The following is a 20,334-nucleotide window of genomic DNA, read 5'->3' as shown; positions in this document are numbered from 1 at the left end:
GGGCTGCCAAAAACCAACAGATCTGTGTTGGAAGAAGTGCAGCCAGAGTGTTTTTGGGTGCCAGGATGGCCAAACTTTGTCTCTCATACTTCAGATATATTGTCAGGAGAGACCATTCGCTGGAGAAGGATATCATGTTTGGTAAAGTGGAGGGTCACAGAAAAAGACGAAGACACCCCCATAAAGATCGATTGTCAAAGTGGCAGCATCTGTGGGCTCAAGCGTGGCAATGATAATGAGGTTGGCCCAGGATCAGGCTGTGTTTGGTTCTGCTGTGCATAAGGTCTCTATGCGTTTGTACCGACTCGATGGCACCTAACAACAACAACAACAATCATAATGGCAGTTTATAGTATTGGAGCACTTACCATGTGCCAACCACTGTTCTCAGCACTATATCTGGGTGGTTAAGTGCCTTTGAGTCGGGTCTGACTCCTAGCAAACCCGTATCGGATTTCTGAGGCTATAAATCTGCAGCCGAACACCTCATCCTTCTTCATACTTGTTAATTCTCTAAGAATTCTATATAAGGCAATATATTCATTAAGTGCATTTTTTACATGTGGAAACTCAGGCGCACAAAGAGGTTAAATAAATTGCTCAGTGTTACACAGCTAAGTGTCTACGCTTGGATACAATATTGGAAAGTAAATACATTTTAAATATGCTAAACACAAAAAAAGTACTGATTAACTTCAAATTGAATTTTGTTCTCTCTCTACCACCTCTCTAGTTGATTTGGAGCACATGCGGACAGTAAAACCTGAAAAACACTTGCGGTTTTGCCAGGAAAATGGTCTTAGTAGCCACTTTGTCTCAGCCAAGACGGGAGATTCTGTAAGTAGAATAATGAATACTGCATATTGTAAGGGATACCTCACTCTATTTACTAACATTCATAGGAAAATCTCTTTCATTACCTTTTAGAGCCATTGAATTCCTACTACAAACAAACTGAGATTCAACATGACACTTTTGTATTGGTGATTACTTTTATAATTCACAAGATAATTTTGTGATTTTTCTAAAGAATTAAAAAATACGGAGATATACGAAGTAGAAAGTGTGAATCACACATAATCTCACCAGAGATAACTAGTTATAACTTCATGATTCCGTTTAGTCATATTTTTGTGTGCTCACAAATAGAAACAACAACCCACTGCCACCAAGTCAAATGCACCTCATAGCAACCTGATGGTGGTGGTGGTTGTTATGTGCCGTGGAGTCGGTTCCGACTCCTAATGACCCTGTACAGGGTTTCTGAGGCTGTCAGTCTTTACAGAAGCAGAAATCCTCACGTTTCTCCCACAGAACAGCTGGTAGTTTTAAACTGCTGGCCTTGAGGTTCGCAGGCCTACTTGTAACTACTACTCTCTTTACCCAATGGGAGAGAGTCAAATATCACAGGGTTTCCATCTCTGTAAATCTCTACGTAAGCAGACTCCCTTATGGTTCTAATTATGTGGACTGCTTGGTGGGCTTGAACCACCAACCTCTAGGTTAACAGCCTGATGCTTAACCCACTATCCGCCAGTGCTCACAGATGCTAGCACTTTACTGAGACTTTCATTATTGAGTGCTTGTGCCTTGACAGGTAGTGAACTACTAGTATATCTCCGCTATCTTGATGAGGCTTAAACAGATGATACGACAGGGTGTAGATTATGCAGCGAATAAGGGACGGGATTTGTGAGCCCACATGATAAGACAATAGGGATCACCAAAATATCATGCACAAATAATTTTTAGTTGTACTTTAATATTTCTGCATGAAGTACATTTTCCATATCATCCAATATTATTAAATGAATATAATAACCCATTAAATGGTTAAGAATTTATTCTGCCAGGTCCCTATTGTTGGATGTACAGGCTGTTCCCACGTTGTAGATGTGATTCTAATGTACATTTTTGTACATAAGCTTTTAATTTTTTGATTATTTCCTTTGGCTCGATTCCTAGAAGAGAGATGGAAACATACTGCCAAATCACTAGAAAGGCTAAGTGACTTGGTACACCACCAGTATTGTATGATTTTTATAACTGTCCCCTTTCTCACTTTCAAGTTTTATTTATAATTTAAAATTTTGCTTTAATTGGTAGGCCAAAAAAACTCCTGCTTATTTCACTATTTAAATTTGAACTTTTTTTATTACTATTATTGAGAGTGAAAATTTTAAAGCTTCATTAGTGGTTACTTTTGTGTTTATGATCTGCTTATAATTTTTTATTGTGTTTTAATTGCATGACCATTTGACATATCAGAGATATTAGCTGGTCTCATTTCCTAGCTTTCCTGCAGCAAAATCCCAAAGTGTGGGTGGCTTCTCAGAACAGAAATGGATTGTCTCCCGGTTCTGGAGGTTGAGAGTCGTAGAGCTGTGTTGAGCCGTCTGAGGCTCTGAGGGAGGAACTGCCCCAGGCTGCCCTCCTGACACTGGTAACTCCAGGCATTCTTGGCTTGCAATGGCAGTGTCACGTGGCACCCTTCCTCTATGGTTCTTCTCCTCCTCTAGAATAAATATGTTGTTGTTGTTGTTGTTAAGTGCCGTCAAGTCGGTTCTGACCCATAGTGACCCTGCACAGGGTTTCCGAGGCTGAAAATCTTTACGTGAGCAGAACGCCTCATCTTTCTCCCGCGAAGCTGCTGGTAGTTTCGAACTGTTGGCCTTAAGGTTCGCAGCCCGATTCGTAACCACTACGCTACCAGAGTTCCTTAGAATAAATATATGTCCTCTTAGTAATCTAATGGATAACACGTTCAAAGACCCCAAAACAGTGCCACATTCCACAGGTACAAGGGCTAGAGCTTCAGCATAACTTTTTACAAATTAAATCCATAACAATAGTTCTTTTTAATAATTTTTGTAAATATCCCTCACTGGCCACTTTTTGTTTGTTAATTTACTTGATACTTTATAACCAAAAGAAGTTTGAAGTTTTTCTGTGGTTTTGTCTTTCTGATGTTTTTCCTGTGTGTTTTCCTTCATGATTTTTATGCTTAGGATACATCTTAAACAGTATAAAAGAGTTGTCAGTCTTTTTGAAAATATGAACCTTTATTTCAGAATTATATTAATGTGTGCACACATCCACGCATGGGATTTAAATATATATATATAATACTGAGGCTTTTTCATGAACACATCCATGGACTCACATTTCTCTTTGCTGCCATTTTAGATTTAATTTTAACTTCCAGTATTTCAGTGTATGTTTAACTACTTAGCATTTTTGTATACTAATTGTAAAAACATGACACAACCACCCGTCCCACAGCACACTGTTGCAGTGGCCACAGAGAACTCAGGCACCATACTGACAGTCATGAGGTTAACAGGTTACAATTCAGAAATGCTCAGGGCACACTTGTTCCAGGCAGACAGCCTCCCCTCCCAGTCAGCAGGCCTGTCTCTGTCCTGACAGCGTTAGGGAGCTCTCTCAGGGATGCTGATCAATGTCCAGAAGCATGCCACTCTATCGTAAGCCTCAGCCTGAAGGCACTGAGCTCTAGCTCCAGAGGTTGGCAAACCCAGCTCCCTAATTAAGTGCCTGGAGGCACCCCACTCTGTAAGCAAGTCTCCTGCCCCCAATCACTCAGCCTTGCTTGCTCTGTGGGCTGAAAATCCCACCACTCTATCTTGTGCTGTGGCTCTCCGTTCTGCAGCTGCTGCTCCTTTGCCATTTCTCTGATGTCACAGCTTTCTGTCCCTCAGTCAGGGAGCTTCAATGCACAGGGGCCTCTGGGTCCACATGGCTCTTCTTTGATGATCATGAGATCCTCATTCCTGCTTTTGAGCTGATTCATCATTTTACACCCATGATAGAATTTCAGGTTTTTACAATCACAATTAACTCTGTTATCATTTACAGTGGATTCATATCATTCTATCAATATATTCTCCCACCTTCTTTTACCCAGACCCATCAGGAAAACACTGATTTGGTGGCAGTTACAAAGACTAAGGCTAGTTGTTGTTGTTAGGTGCCATTGAGTCAGTATCGACCCTTAGCAACCTTATGCACAGCAGAACAAAACACTGCCCGATCCTGGGCCAACCTCACTACTGTTGCCATGCTTGAGTCCATCGATGCTGCCACTTGGCTAATCCATCTCGTTGGGGGTTTTCCTCTTTTTCTCTGACCCTCCACCTTCCAGCCTCCACTAAGGCTAGCAGAGATATTAGATCTATAGTTCACTATTAAAAACCTTCATTGCCTATTATTGTTTTCTTTGATGCTGCTTTAAAATGGATCGTTCTTGGGAAATCACTTTAGGACTTGTCATTTGGCTACTTCTCATTTCTTTCTCTAATTCTTCCTCAGTCATAAATCTTAGAAGTTTCAATATTCCTGTTTGTCATCCATCCCTCCTCATACACTTACTTCTATACTACCTCGGATCTTTACAAATAGCTGCACTCTTAAGTTATCTCAATACCAAGCATCCTTATCACTGACCATCATCCCCTGTTGTCCTAGTGCACATGCCCCTGGCAGCCTAACCCAATCATTATTCATCTTCATTTGGATCTTCTGCTTAACACCTTTTCAGTGAACTTGACTCCTTTTCATGTTCTCATTTTCTTCTTTTGTTCATGATGGTCTTCCTCATTCCCATACATATATGAGGGTGAGTGACAAATGATCTGTGCTTTGGCTGTAGAATTTATTTTAATCAAGTTTTAGAAAAGACAAATACATCATTTTTTGTCATATAATCTCCTTGCTTTTCAGTACACTGTCCGTTTGTCAACAAGTTTTCATATTCCCTCATTAAAAAATGTTGTAGGCTGAGCTGTGAGCCATGAATGCACCATTGTCTTTACTTCTTCATCCGAGATGAGCCTTTGTCCTCACAGGACTGCTTTCAGGGGACCAAACAGGTAAAAGTGTGATGGAGCAAGATCAGGACTATAGGGAGGATGCTTTTACATTTCAAAATGAAGTTTTCACAGAGTATCAACAGTGTGGGCAGAGGTGTGTGGATGTGCACTGTCATGCAAGAGTACAATGCCCTTGGCTAGCAGTCTTCTCACTAATTACTTTGGGATGAACTCTCTGCACTTCTGGGTAAAGCTAACTCCTCCATTGTACATAGTTTCATTTTTCCTTGGCTAGTCAAGGACAGTAAGGAGCCCTAGTGGTACTGTAGGATAAGCACTGAACTGCTAACCACAATGCTGGCAGTTCAAACCCACTTGCAGCACTATGGGAGAAAGATAGACTTGTCTTCTCCTGTAAATGAGTTGGAAATGACTTGACAGTGAGTTTGGCTTTTTTCTTTTTAAAGTCAAGCACACTGCTATAGCAATTCTTTTGACTGTCCACTCAGAACTCCTCTCTCCTCCTTTCTTACCCACATCTGATCTGTCACCAAACCCTGTAGGTTCTACTTTCAAAGTGTATTCAGAATCTGGTGACTGTTTCTTAACCATCTCTACTGCTGCTGCTCTAAGTCAAATCTCCACCAGCTATTCCAGTAGTCCCCTAGCTAGCTTTCCTTTCTGTACCTATAGTCCTCTATGGTGGATGCTCAGTACAATATTGAGCTACCAACCGTGACTTCCATTTCACTCAGAGTAAAAGCTTTCTAATGACGCATAAGAGCCTACATAATTTGCACACCATTAATCTCTTTCAGGATCCCTAATCCCAAATGGCTAAGGAGCTCTGGTAGCGTAGTGGTTATGAATCGGGCTGCCAACCTCAAGTCAGCAGTTCGAAACTACCAGCTGCTCCATGGGAGAAAGATGAGGCGTTCTGCTTCCGTAAAGATTTACAGCCTTGGAAATCCTGTGCAGGGTCACTATGAGTCGGACAACAACAATCCCAAATGGCTAAGCACTTGGCTACTAACTGAAAAGTCAGAAGTTCAAACCTTCCATTTGCTGCTTGGGAGAAAGATGCAGTCGTCTCCTTCTATGGAGATTGACAGTCTTAGTAACCCAGTGGGGCAGCTCGACTCTATTCAATAGGGTCATTAGGAGCTGGAATCAACTTGATGACAATGGATCAGACTTTATAATGGAATATGCTGTGCCTGGTGCACTGTTGTAGGATAAACACTGGAATGGTAACTGAAAGGCTGACAATCCACCAGCCACTCTTGGAAACCCTATACAAGGCCTCTGTGAATAGGAGCCAACTCAGTGACACACAACAATAACAACAATGCTGTTCTTGTACTCTGAATTAGTCCAGTGCAGTAAAGGGTACTGTCCTGTTTTTGTTGAAAGATGCAGAGAATTTGTTGAAATTGATAAGTGAGCCACAAGATTAATAGGTTAGAAAGGGAGACCTTTTAGAATAGGCTAAAACCAGATCAAAAGATCAACATAGAATTGGCAGTGAACAAACACAAGTACACACTAATTTATTTTTGTTTTCTTTAAAACTTATGGTAGTTTGTAATGGTACTAGGTTTTAATTTTATTTAAAAAATTTTTAATGTATCTATTTAATTGTCTCATGTTAAATCTTTAAAAGTAAATGAGCAAGCTTTTATTGTTCAGTTAATTGCATGGATTTTTAAATTATGGTTTAATCATTTAAAAATTGTTAGATTTAAAAATTGCTGTATATGCCAAATAAACCTAATTTTAGAATCACCTGGTACATCATATTTTTGCAACTCTTGCTGTTTATCATTTTTCAGAAAGTTTAATTTATTTGAAGTTAACTTAAATATGCCTGTTTAAAATCATTCTAACCTATTTTTGTTATGTAGGTCTTCCTGTGTTTTCAGAAAGTTGCTGCTGAAATCCTTGGAATCAAATTAAACAAAGCTGAAATAGAACAGTCACAGGTGATTATCCTGAACTCTCTATATTTAAAAAATAATGGATTTCTTACAAGATACTAGATTTCACCCCTGAATCTCTCCCCATTTATGCATTCAATGTACATAACTCCAGCAACCTTAGGAATAGATTGCCTAAGTCAGGGCGTATTGCAAAAGATAGAGGATGTTAATCTCTCTTTTTTTTTTTTTTTTTTTCCAAATTGTTAAACCCTTGGTGATGGTGGTGGTGTGCCGTGGAGTCGATTCTGACTCAAAGTGACCCTGCATAGGGTTTCTGAGGCTGTAAATCTTTATGGGAGCAGAAAACCTCATCTTTCTCCTGCTGAACCTTGTCAGTTTCAGCAACCCGACTCGTAACCACTACGCTACCAGAGCTCCTTTCTGTTACACCCTAGTTTTGTTAAGTGCCGTTGAGTCGATTCCAATCCATTGTGACACTGTATAGGGCATCCAAGGGACAACTTGTGAGCGTGAACCATCAACCTTGCAGTTCAAACAACTTTGCAGTCTTGTGCATTAACCCACAGTGCCACACCAGGAATCCTTATGAATGTCATGTTACTCTTTTTGAAGGAAAGTAAAAAGAATAATATAATTTACATGTCTCATCAGTAGTTAACAGTGGGTAAGGTGCCTGCCATATTGTTTTGTATTTACCTAGTGGGCAGGAATACTGTGGAGTCCAGCTGTGGTACTGTAGGGTCAGCTCTGGACTGCTAACCACACAAAGTCACTGGTTCAAACCCCACTGGTCACTCTTCAAAACCCTCTACAGGGTTTCTATGAGTCAGAACTGACTTAATAACAAACAACATCACAGGAATACAACATACTGAATATTTTTATGTTTCATATACCATCATAACTGTTTATCAAAGTGTGTTCCTACTTTGGAGTCCTGGTGATTCTGTGGTTTATGCGCCAGACTGCAAAGCTGTTTGAACTGCAAGGTCGGCATTTCAAGCTCCCCAACTACTCCTCAGAAACCCTATAGAGGGAGGGTCGCTATGTGTTGGAATCGACTTCACGGCCCTAACTCCAGAAGTTTACTCTATTTCAGAAGACCTCTTTAAAGAGCAAAGATACCAGTTTGAGAATTTAAGGTGTGTCTGACCCAAGCCATTGTATGTTCAGTCGCCTTATATGTATATTAAAGTAGTACAGTGAATAAGAAAGTAGTACAGTGAACAATCAGTACATCTTATTTCATGGTGTTGGTGAAGAATGATGAAAGGACCTTGGACTGCCGGAGGACACAATAAACAATTGTGTCTTGGAAGAAGTGCAGGCTGAATGTTCCTCAGAAGGGAGGATGGTAAGACTTTATCTCTCGTACTTTGGGCATACTGTCAGGAGGGTCCCAGTCCCTGGAGAAGGGCAACATGTTTGGAAAAGTGGAGGGTCAGTAAAAAAGAGGAAACCCCATAACAAGATGGACTGAGAGTGGCAGCAACAATTGTGAAGATAGTGTAGGACCAGGCAGTGTTACATTCCATTGGGCATAAGGTCGCTATGAGTTGGAAGTGACTTGACAACACTTAATGACTTTTTAGCATCTCCTGTGTTAGCAAGGTCGGTGCTTCAAACTTAAACAGCCACTCCTTGGAAACTCTCTACAGGCTTGCTATGAGTCCGAACCAACTCGATGACACTTAAGCAACCACAGCATCGACGTTTGCTTTGGTGAAACATGCGTTATTTTTTTCACCTGGTGCTCTTGGTTCATCTCTGAAACACCACCTCTTTTATAATGATAGCCTTGGAGCACTGGTGTGACGCTGTAGGGTAAGCACTCAACCCCTAAGGTTGGTTTCAACTGTACTGTCAGTGATTGAAACTCACCAGCCGTTCCTCAGAACCCCTGTACAGGGTTGTTAGGAGTCAGAACTGACTTGGCAGCATTTAACAACAACAACATTATTTAATGTATTAATTTAATCACTACTTTAACGTTATTAATTATTAAGGATTTCCACTATTCTTAGAAAATTGTGTTTATTGTCTGTTCCTGTTTCAGTGAATTTTGATACTACTATTCAGAAAAAAATGCCTAGTTTAGTACATAAATATACATACACTAGGAAAGATTATTAGTTTTTAAAGTTCCTTTGCTTAATTAATGTAGCAATTAGCCTTTTAAAAAAAATCTTTTTAAAAGGGTAATTTGTTCCCCTCAGTTGGTAGCCAGATTACTTCAGTGAAAAATAGTTAAGAAATATGAAACCCAAGAGTAAAGCTTAAACCAAGAATCATAATGTGAAGTATAATTCTTTAAAGACTAGTCACTGGCCAATAAATCATATTTTTCTACTGGTGTAGCTCGTTTGCATAATTCTTTGTGCTTTTTTCCTCTCCCTCAAAAATATAGTGTATCACTACTCTTAGACTAAGAAATAAACATGAATCCCAGCAGTCAAGCTCTTAAAAATATACTATAACACCACACCAGTTCACATATTTGATAGAATCAAAAATCAGAGCAAAAGTGTATAAAGTTAAGCCTCAGAAGTGGTTTGGTTTGAAGCAACAAATGAATTGCATTTTCCTTCAGTTGCCTCCATCTACTATGTAACTGAAAAGGTATAATTAATTATCTTCTCCCACCCTTAAATTTCTCTTTAATTTTTTTAAAGTTAGTTCTATGTCTTACCCACGTGGTGATGACTCTGTGTATGTGTTTTTAAAGCAATTAGAGCAAATAACACTTGAAAATTGTTATGCTGATGTAGTTGTCTCTAGGACTTGATTAAAATACTGTAGGACTTGATTGAAATAATTGGATCTCTTACAATTTTGCTACTTGTATTTCTCACTATTCACAAGACATCTTTTTCAGCACTCTCGCCAGACACCGTGTTGTGATATTTTGTGCCCTATAACTTGCTCCTAGACACCCATCAAAATGGTTCCTTGGTTTTGGTTTAAGAGGATGCAAGAAAGAGACAAAGATCTGCTGGAGATAGCTGAGGAAAACCCTGCCAAGATCACACAGACCCTGGAGGAACACAGAAGTCAAGGAATTCTTGTCATTTGTGGCTTCTCTTTCTAAAAGGTCTGGTTAATTGGAGAGACCATTTCAATGTTTTAGTGAAATTGTATTCTCAGTTTAGTAGTAGGTCTAAAGAGTATTTTTAAGAGTTTAAAATGTGCTTGTACTTCATTGAAGAAAATGATTATCTGTTGTCCAGACACTTTGTTGTCCTGTTTAATCTTAATTACTTTGTGGACCTGGTGACATCACCTCAGTGTATTGGCAGGAAATGGAAAATGATCAGAGGTTCAATAATTTGTCAAAGATCTAGGGTTTAGAGGTGGTAGAGCCAGGTTTTGAAGCCAGGTTTGTACACTATTTGTGTCCTTAGTGTTTCAGTCTTGTATTGGGCAGTTTGGTATGGGGAGAAGAGGATGCTGGATGAGAAGTTAGAATGAACAGTATATCTGGGTAAAAAAGTGTGAGTTGTATTTTGGAAACAGAAGAGCAATGTGGTTAAAATAAAAAACCATTGCATTAGAGTTTAAAGCGAGTTTCTTAACAAATTACGGAGATGTATGAATGTCAGTTTATCGCACTGTGCTGGCTGGTGTGTGGTTGTGATGCTGGAATTTGTGCCACCGGTGTGTTATGTACCAACAGGGTCACCCATGGTGGACAGGTTTTAGCAGAGCTTCCAGACTAAAATAGACTTAGAAGAAGGAGAGGCAGACGACATCTGAATAATTAGTCACTGAAAACCTTAACAGTAGCAACAGAACAATGTCACATATAGTGCTGGACGATGAAAACTGTATGACTAGCATCAGAATATTGTCAAATATAGTGCCCGAAGATGAGTGGAAGGCACTCATAATACGACTGGGGAAGAACTGCCTCCCCAAAGTAGAGTTGATAGTGATGGTATGAATGGAGTAAAGCTTTCAGGGCCTTCATTTGCTGATGGGCCACAACTCAAAATGAAGAGAAACATCTTAAACATACATTAGTAATCAGGTTATAGAATGTATGAAATATGAATCTAGAAAAATTGGAAGTTGTAAAAAATACAGTGGAACACACAAGCATAGCTATCCTAGACGTTGTTGTTTTAAAGTGCTGTCGAGTCTGTTCTGGTCCATAACCCTGTTTAGGGTTTCTGAGGAGGGACTAGGACTAGTAGGTTTAAACCACTGGCCTGTGGTTTAGGGCATTATGCTGCAGTGCCACACGAGGACTCTATCCTAGGCTCTGTTGATCTGATATATGCTGGTATTAACCATTTTAATCTGACAATCATGTGGCTTACTATGCTAGAATGGTAAATTGAACAGGAATGATGTCATTTATTATCAAAGAGATTATTTCAAGATCATTTTTGAAGTATATTGCTGTCTGTGATAGGATGATATCCATAGACCTTCAAGTAAGATCAGTTAATACCACTATTCAAGTTTATACATTAGCCACTAAAACCAGTGATGATTATAGCAATTTCTTTAGTCTGAAATTGATCAAGCATAAAATCAAGATATAATTACTGGTGATTGGAATGTAAAGGTTGGAAACAAAAAAGGATACATAGTTAAAAAATATGGCCTTGGTGAGAAAAACAGTGCTGGAGATCACATAATATACATTTTCAAGATCAATGACTTATTCATTTTAAGTACATTTTAAAAACAGCATTAAAGGTGACTGTATACATGGACCTCACCAGATTGAATACTCAAAAATCAAATCAACTCTATCTGTGGGAAGAGATGGTGGAACAGCTCCATATCATCAGTAAATACCAGGCCAGGGGCAGACTGTAGAACAGACCATTTGTTCATATGCAAGTTCACACCGAAGCTGAAGAAGGTTAAAACAAGTCCACAAGAGTAAAACTATGACCGTGACCATATACCACCTGAATATAGAGATCATATCAACAACAAATTTAAAACATTAGATAACTAAATACCAAAAAACAAGAGTTGTGTGATGACATTAAGAACATCATACAGGAAGAAAGCAAAAAGGTCACTAAAAAGATAAGAAAGAAAGAAAAGACCAAATTGAATATCAGAAGCAATTTAAACTTACTCTCCATGGTTGTTGTTGTTGATAAGTGCTGTCGAGTCAATTTTGACCCTGTGTAGGATTTCCAAAGAGCAGCTGGTGAGCTTGAACCACCGACCTTGCAGTTCAAAGGACTTTACAGTCTGACACATTACCCCACAGTGTCACACTAGAGATGCTTAAATCCAAGACATGAATAGTTTAAGAGAACTGAACAAAAGACTTCCAAGGGCAGCTCGAGAAGACAAAGTCCAGTAATGTGCAAAGACAAGGAGTTAGAAAGTCAAAAGGAAAGAATTTGCTCAGCATTTCTCAAGCTGAAAGAACCAAAGAAAAAATTCAACCCTTGACTTGCAACATTGAAGGATTTTACTGAATAATGTTGGTAACGTCAAAAGAAGATTGAAGGAATGAATACACAATCATGTACCTAAAAGAATTGGTACTCAAGGAGTAAGCCCAAGGTGCACTGAAGGAACTGGCAAAAAAAAACAAGGCTCCAGGAATTGATGGAATACAAATTGAAAAATTTCAGTAAACTTATACAGCACTAGAGAAACATATTCAATTATGCCAAGAAATTTGGAAGACGGCTACCTCATCACCTGATTGGAAGAGATCCATATTTGTGCCCATTCCAAAGATAGGTGACCCAACAGAAGGCGGAAATCACCAGACAATATCATTTATCACATGAAAGTAAAATTTTGCTGAAAATAATTCAAAACAGTTGCAAGAGCACATCAACAGGAAACTGCCAGAGGTTCAATCTGGACTCGGGATGTGGAACAAGAGATATCATTACTGAAGTCAGATGGGTATTCACTGAAAACAGACAATACCAGATAATGTTTACCTGTACTTTATTTTCTAGTCAAAGGCTTTTGGCTGTGTGTATTATGACAAGCTATGGATAGCATTGCAAAGAATGGGTGTTCCAGAACAATTAATTGTATTGTTGAGCAACCTGTACGTAGACTAAGAGGCAGTCATTCCAACTGCAGGGATATTGAATGGCTCAAAATCAGGAAAGCTGTGTGTCGGGCTTGTGTTCTTTCACCATACTTAATTCAATCTGTATGCTGAGCAGATAATCTGAGTAACTGGGTCATATGAAGAAGAGCATGATATTAGGATTGGAGGAAGACTCATTAACCACCTGCAGTATGCAGATGATACAGCCTTGCTTATTGAAAGTGAAGAGGACTTAAAATCCTTAAAGAGAAATGTCAAAGACCATAGCCTTCCATATGGGTTCATGTTGATGTAATGAAAAGAAAAATCTTCGCAACTTGATCAATAAACAACATGATAAATGGAGAAAAGATTGAAGTTGTCAAAGACTTCATTTTGCTTGGATCCATGATCAACACTCATGGAAGAGCAGTCAAGAAATCAAACAAGGTACTGTATCAGGCAAATCTGCTGCAGAAGACCTCTTTAAAGTGTTTAAAGAGAAAGATAATAAGTTTGAGGACTAAGGTGTGCCGGACCTAAGTCATGGCATTTTTTATAACCTTATATGCTTGTAAAAGTTGAACAGTAAATAAGGAAGACCGTAGAAGAATTGATGCATTTGGTTATGGTGTTGGAGAAAAATATTAAAAAGTACCATGGACTTTCAGAAGAAGAAACAAATCTATGTTGGAAGACGGTGCAACGCTACCATTCACTCCTCTGACACCCTATGCAGGGTCACTGACTCAGCAACACTTAACAACAACACAGCCAGATAGCCATTTAACCACTCTGACTCCAGTTACCATCTTTTGGCTTTAGTTGAATATTGCCCAATATGCAGTATTGAAGCCCTTAAGAAACTTAGTTTGTTTTACCCAGATATTAATCACTTTTGTCATTTTATTCAGTCTGTTTACAAAGACTACATTGGAATTCTTTTCTTACTGTACCTGTCTTCCTTGCAGATAATAACCTTTGTGCACACTACTCTGATCCTCAAACATTAAACCTTGTTTAATGGATGTTCATATCACATCCCATTTTGGGTTTCTCCTACTTACTTTTCAAATTTATTTTTCATATAATTTCAAAACCAGATGGGACCTTAGAGATAGTGTAAATAAATAAACCTTGCTTTTCATAGATTAGGAGAGTGTGAAGATGAAATAACTATGTGAGGAAAATAAAATAACTGTATGAAGACAAATAAGATAAACCTAACATTATTAATCACATGTTATAAGAAAGAAGACAAATAGCTTTTTAAAAACTCCAAGTACCAAGTTTTATAACATAGATACTGCAAGCTATATCTGTATCTATGCAACAACATGATAAATGGAGAAAATAGAGATTGTCAAGGATTTTCCACAATCTACTCTCCTGGAAACAAAAATCAAAAAACCACATGACATATTGCATGGGAAAATCTGCCAAAGATTCTTTTACAGTGTTAAAATGCAAAGATGTTACTGTGAGGACTAAGACATGACCCAAGTCATGTTGTTTTCAATCTCTTCATAATTCATGAGAAAACTGAACAAATGAATAAGGAACACAGAAGAATTGAAGGAACTGAAGAAAAAATCCAAGCCTCAACTTACAATTCTAGGATTCTGTGGGCAAATTATTGAATGATGCAGAACGCATAAAGGAATAGACAGAGTCACTGTACCAAACAGAAATGGTAGATACTAAGCCATTTCAAGTGATAGCATGTGATCAAGAGCCAGCGATCCTGAAGGAAGAAGTCCAAGGTTCATTGAAGCAATTGGCAAAGAACAAGGCACTGGGAATTGATGGAATACAAATTAAAATCTTTCAACAAACTGAAAAGACTCTGGAGGTCCTCATTCATCTATGCCAAGAAATTTGGAAGACATCTACCTGGCAAGCCGACTGGAAGACGTTCGTATTTGTGCCCATTCCAAAGAGAGGTGACCCAACGGAATGCGGAAATCATCCGACAACATCTTTGATATCCCATGCAAGTAAAGTTTTACTGAAGGTAATACTGAAACAGCTGCAAGCATACATTGACAGAGAATTTCCAGAGGTTCAAGTCGGATTCAGAAGAGGCTGTGAAACGAGGGATATCATTGCTGACGTCAGATGGATCTTGGCTGATAACAGAGAATATTAGAAAGATGTTTACTTGTGCTTTATTGACTCCACAAAGGCTTTCAATTGTGTGGATCATGACAAGCTATGAACAACATTGCAAAGTATGAGTGTGCCTGAACACTTAATTGTGCTCATGAGGAATCTGTACCTGGACCAAGAGGGAGTTGTTGAAACAGAACATGGGAACACTGAATGGTTTAATATTAAAAAAGGTGTGTGACAAGGTTGCATTCTTTCACCATACTTATTCAACCTGTATGCTGAGCAAATAATCCGGGAAGCTGGGTTATGTAAAGAAAAACATGGCATCAGGATTGTAGGAAGACTCATTAACAACTTGCCATATGCGGATGATACAACCTTGCTTGCTGAAAGTGAAGAGGACTTAAAACATTTACTGATGAAGATCAAAGAACACAGCCTTCGGTATGGATTACATCTCAATGTAAAGAAAAGAAAAATCCTCACCACTGGACCAATAAACAATATTCTTATCAACGGAGAAAAGATTGAAGTTGTCAAGGACTTCATTCTTCTTGGATCAACTGTCAACACTCATGGAGGAGCAGTCAAGAAATTAAACGACGTATTGCATTAAGTAAGTCTGCTGCACAAGCCCTTTTTAAAGTGTTGAAGAGCAAAGATGTCAGCTTGAGGACTAAGGTGTGCCTGACCCAAGCCATGGTATTTTCAATAACCTCATATGCATGCAAAAGCTGGACAGTGAATAAGGAAGACCATAGAAGAATTGATACTTTTGAGTTATGATGTTGGAGGAGGATATTGAAAGTGCCATGCTAAAAGAACCAATAGATCTGTTTTGGAAGAAGGTGCAGCCAGAGTGTTCCTTGGAGGCCAAGATGGCCAAACTTCGTCTCTCATACTTCATACATATTGTCAGGAGGGCCCAGTCATCGGAGAAGGAAAGGATATCATGTTTGGTAAGGTGGAGGGTCAGAGAAAAAGAGGAAGACCCCTAACGAGATGGTTTGGCCAAGTGGCAGCATCGATGGACTCAAGCGTGTCAATGGTAGTGAGGTTGGCCCAGGATCAGGCAGTGTTTTGTTCTGCTGTGCATAAGGTTGCTATGGGTTGGTACCAACTCGATGGCACCTAACAACAACAACAATGAGTTTTCCATCTTGACAGCACTAAACAACAACAATACCTAGAATTGTGTTTGGTTTTGAATGTATGATAATGATGCACATTTGAATCTTCAAAGTACATTTACTCTGTAGCCTTCTTGTTCAGTGTCTTCAAGTCAGTTCTGATTTACAATGACCCTCTGTGGAGTTTCTGAGGAGCAACTGTTGGGCTTGAACTATCAACCTTATAGTTTGCAGTCCAGTGCTTATCGTATGTTACTACAATCTGGATCAAATTCATCTTTAGTGTCTTCTTGAGAGTCTCCGCTAGTTATATCTCTTTACCCTGACTCCTAGGTTGCTTTCTTGCTTTCTGTCTGGAAGTTACCTATTCTATTAGCAGTAATCATTTGCTACTGTGCTTTGACAAATAAGGATTAAGCCAGTGTTCAACCACATGCCTCCTTTCCTCTTAGGGCCACCTCACTATATTACTCCATTGCCTAATGTTGTTCAGTACTGTGGAGTTGTTTTTGACTCATAGTGACCCTGCACAGGGTTTCCGAGGTTGTAAATCTTTACGGGAGCAGAATGCCTCATCTTTCTCCCGCAGAACAGCTGGTAGTTTCGAACTGCTGACCTTGAGGTTGGTGTCCCAACTCGTAGTAGTGAATAATCAGGTGTGCCTTTTGAATCCAAAAATAAAAGTTGGTATTTTGTAGGTAACATTTTCTTTCCAAACATCAACGAATGACTCATAAACCAGTTGACTACTGTGAAACCACCCACCATGAACTTTATGGCATCTGCCCTTCTGTTCATAGAAAGCAAAGGTTTGAATCTGCGGAGCCTCAGTATGGCCTGTGGTCCAGGGCCATTGTACAAAGCCTGTGTCAAACAGAGCCCACAAGAAAGATGCTGCCTTTTTAGTTCTTCATTAATTTGATGAAAATTAATGATGACAATCCAAGTCATTTATTTTAGTACATTGACCAAAATGTCTTGACATAGGTCAGTAACCTGGTTGTGTTTATAGGATAGGATTTAAACTAGCATTTTGAGGGATTAATGAGTTCCTTATTGATTATAAAAATCCGTTTTCTTCCTTGTAACCCAGAGTTTGTTATGAAACCATTAGGTTTGAGAGGTCAGATAATAGCGTTCAGTGTTGCACTGATGTCCTCCCTCGTACCTCGTTTGGCCCTTGGTAATGCTTCTTTTGATAGCATCAGACTGAGTGCCTCGTAAATCACGAGTCCTGTCCAGAAGTTAATACTGCTGCTGGGGGACTTAAGCAGAGTCCACCCAAGACTCACACATTCATATAAGTTAGCATCCTGCCCCATTACTATCAGTTTTTTTTCCAGTGTTTCAAGCAGCGTCATAAACAGCAGCCCATTTCACAATGTGTTAATAACACAATATGTGTTAATAAATTAATAGATGCTCTTAAGAAGGATCACCTTTCTGAAATGATAGGATATTTGCAATCACATGATAAGTGAGGATAGTTTCAAGTAGAAAAAATTCAGGAAGCATGTTATTTCTTTCATACATGTGAGTCATCTGTGAAAATGTCATCTGTGGTCTTTTCATCCTAAGAATTACAGCAATAAAAAAGTAATTCCAAATGTTTATTTAGTAAAACTCTTAAATATTTGAAAGCAACAGCTGTGGTATTTAAGTTTTGCATTTGGTGAGTTTTTAAAGAAATGACAACTGTATGTTGAACTTGTTTGTTTCCTTTTGGAATTTGAAAGTATGGAGGTTTGGGTTGGGAGGATGGGGGAGTTAGCATCAAAAGGAAGTCTTTGACAAGCAATAAGTACTATTTAATTTAAAATCTGTAAATGGCATATGGCTTTCTCTGATTACTGCATTCCTCTCCCCACCTTCAAAGAAAAGGAATAACTTCTTCCTCTGTCTTCCCACCGCATGTTATAAGTCCCTTCCTAAAGCACTTCTCTTGTGTGAACATTAGTTGTGCATGCGTTTTTATCCCTTCTAAGTCCTCCACAGCTTGTGAGCAGATACTGTGAGATTCACCCATGCATTACTCCTAGTATAGAGTGACTGGCACACAGTGAAACCCCAGTCATGTTTGTCAAAGCAAATAGAATGAATACTTTTATTTCATTTTAGCATAGAAAAGCCCCATCATCCCTTCAAGTCCTCTGAAGTTCTGCACTCTCTGTACGTTAGGTGTAATGTGGTATCAAAAAGAGAACACACCATCTGCCATGGAAGAGCGGTGGACTTGTCTATGTAGTCATTGGGTCGAATTGTGAGCAGTAATGTCTCTTGGTTTCTTTTCTTTTCTCTTGTATTCATACATCCCACTGTGGGGTCTTTTGTGACATGTTTAAAGTTACGTGTTAATTTTCCTTTTCTGTTTTAGTAGCCCGTTCTATTTTCAGTCATATATTGAATATACTTTATGTTTTATCTCTTTCTGATGTATTTTGATTTGTTTTGGTTCTTTCTACTTCATCTTGTTTATATTGCCCAACATTGACGGTGAATTCTTAGGACAGAAGTGTCCAGAGGAAGTTAATCAGCATCCCAACTCCACTCAGAGTAGAATCTGTGTAGTGCTGTAGTGTAGGTGTTAATGCAGAATTTATTGCAGTTTGGGGAGGAGGATGGGGAGAAATAGTGAATGCTATTTTGTTCTTTGTTCCTATGAATAGGGAAGTTCAGATCATTATTCTGCATTCCCAGTCATTAATATTGCATGAACTCTGATTGTGCTGTAAGTCAAGTGGGGCTCTTTACTTCAAGGTTGGTGGTTCAAACCTATCAGCTGCTCTGCAGGAGAAAGATGAGACTTCCTGCTCAAACAAAGATTTGAAGCCTCCAAAACCCAAAGGAGAAGTTCTCTTCTACCCTGTCGGGTGGCTCTGATTGGAATCCACTTAATGGCAGTGGGTTTGGGTGTGGTTTTTAAGTACTGTTTTAGGACTTTAAAAATTAAACAAGAAATTGCAACAAATTAAAATAGCATTTCAGTGACTTTTCAACATCTGTGTCTTTATGGTTGTGTTGATTATGTGTGTAGTGAAGTGGAGACTTGAGGCTGCTGTCTCATTATCTATTCCTTGCCATGTTCCTTGAAATAGCATGGTAATGGAAAGAATATTACACACGTTTTTTTTTTTAATTACTCTTTTTTGTCTGCTTGTGTATGCAGACTTAGTAAAGGAGTTGAAAACAAAAAGATTTGTTTAAAATATTAGAGATGAGATTAGGACATATTTAATACATCGTACGGCGTATTTGCTGGATTCATCTTCTAAAATATTCCTGGAAATGTGGCTAAAGGGAAGAGTGAAAGTGTCTCTTGGGTTAAATTTTAAAACCATGAGGTCATTTTCTAAAGCTGTCCTTTTTTGTCATATTTTGTTAGCTATTCGGGAGTGATTTTGGAATTTTGGAGGAAAGTTTTAAAGTTTGGGTTGCTCAAAATATTTCAGCTTTCTATGGGGGTCCTCTTTTATACCTCTTCTTAGTAACTCACCGCTGCTGCACAATAATAATGGCTTATGGAAATATTAATAATAAAAACGTTTTTACTTTGAAATGATGAGGCTGTGGTCTTAATCTACAAATTAAAGGGTGTGTGCTGATTTATTGTAATTCCATAGCTGTAACTTACAGCCGGGACTTTGCTGTGCCATACTGACTTGTCACTTCATGAGACTTATAATCACCTCCAGTTCATGCTGCACACCCAGGGGAGACTCAGTAAGTGAGTTGCCGCTGCTTCCTAAAAAAACAAACAAACAGAAACTACGAAAGCCGGGACTCGACATTAGTGTGTTCTGGTTGAGTCTTTCCACATCAGCTCCTGCTTCATTTATGATGTCTATCTTCAGGAGTTCACCAAAGTTCATAAAAGCAAAATATACTTTCAGGAGCTGCTTCAGAATGTTCTGATGTGCTGCTAATAACTCTGTTTTCTTTTATGACAGAGGGTGGTGAAGGCCGATATTGTAAACTACAACCAGGAACCCATGTCAAGAACTGTTAACCCTCCTCGGAGCTCCATGTGTGCAGTCCAGTGAGCGCCCGCCGCCTCCCTGCCTGGCGTGGTGTTATCAGTGACCATCTCTGTTGTGCAATTAACGCTTTCCTCCCCGTTTGCTCCGTCAGTAAGTGTTGCCTCCCGGGACTGTAAAGCCTATTCCCTGGAATTAGACTGCTTCCCTGAGAAAGAATGAAGTTGGTTCTCTTGATGGCTTCACTTTTTTCTTTTTGCCTTGATGTGACTTTTTCAACCACATAGGAAAACCACCCAAGTCTCTATTGTCCAGCCTGAG

At 39.0% G+C, this 20,334-nt stretch overlaps 1 protein-coding gene across 1 annotated transcript in view; it reads left to right on the top strand.

Annotated features, from left to right (window-relative positions):
• RAB28 (RAB28, member RAS oncogene family) overlaps nucleotides 1-20,079 on the top strand; it is a 145,281-nt gene extending 125,202 nt beyond the window's left edge. Inside the window, exons 5-7 of the mRNA XM_006873806.1 lie at nucleotides 734-837; nucleotides 6,734-6,811; nucleotides 19,987-20,079. Coding sequence (XP_006873868.1) covers nucleotides 734-837; nucleotides 6,734-6,811; nucleotides 19,987-20,079 — 275 coding nt within the window. The remainder of the gene's footprint in view (nucleotides 1-733; nucleotides 838-6,733; nucleotides 6,812-19,986) is intronic.
• Nucleotides 20,080-20,334: the final 255 nt, after the last annotated feature.

This window comes from Chrysochloris asiatica, unplaced genomic scaffold (genome assembly GCF_000296735.1).
Source record: "Chrysochloris asiatica unplaced genomic scaffold, ChrAsi1.0 scaffold00256, whole genome shotgun sequence".
NCBI classification, from domain to species: Eukaryota; Metazoa; Chordata; class Mammalia; order Afrosoricida; family Chrysochloridae; genus Chrysochloris; species Chrysochloris asiatica.
This window is presented reverse-complemented; position numbering and strand designations above follow the sequence as displayed.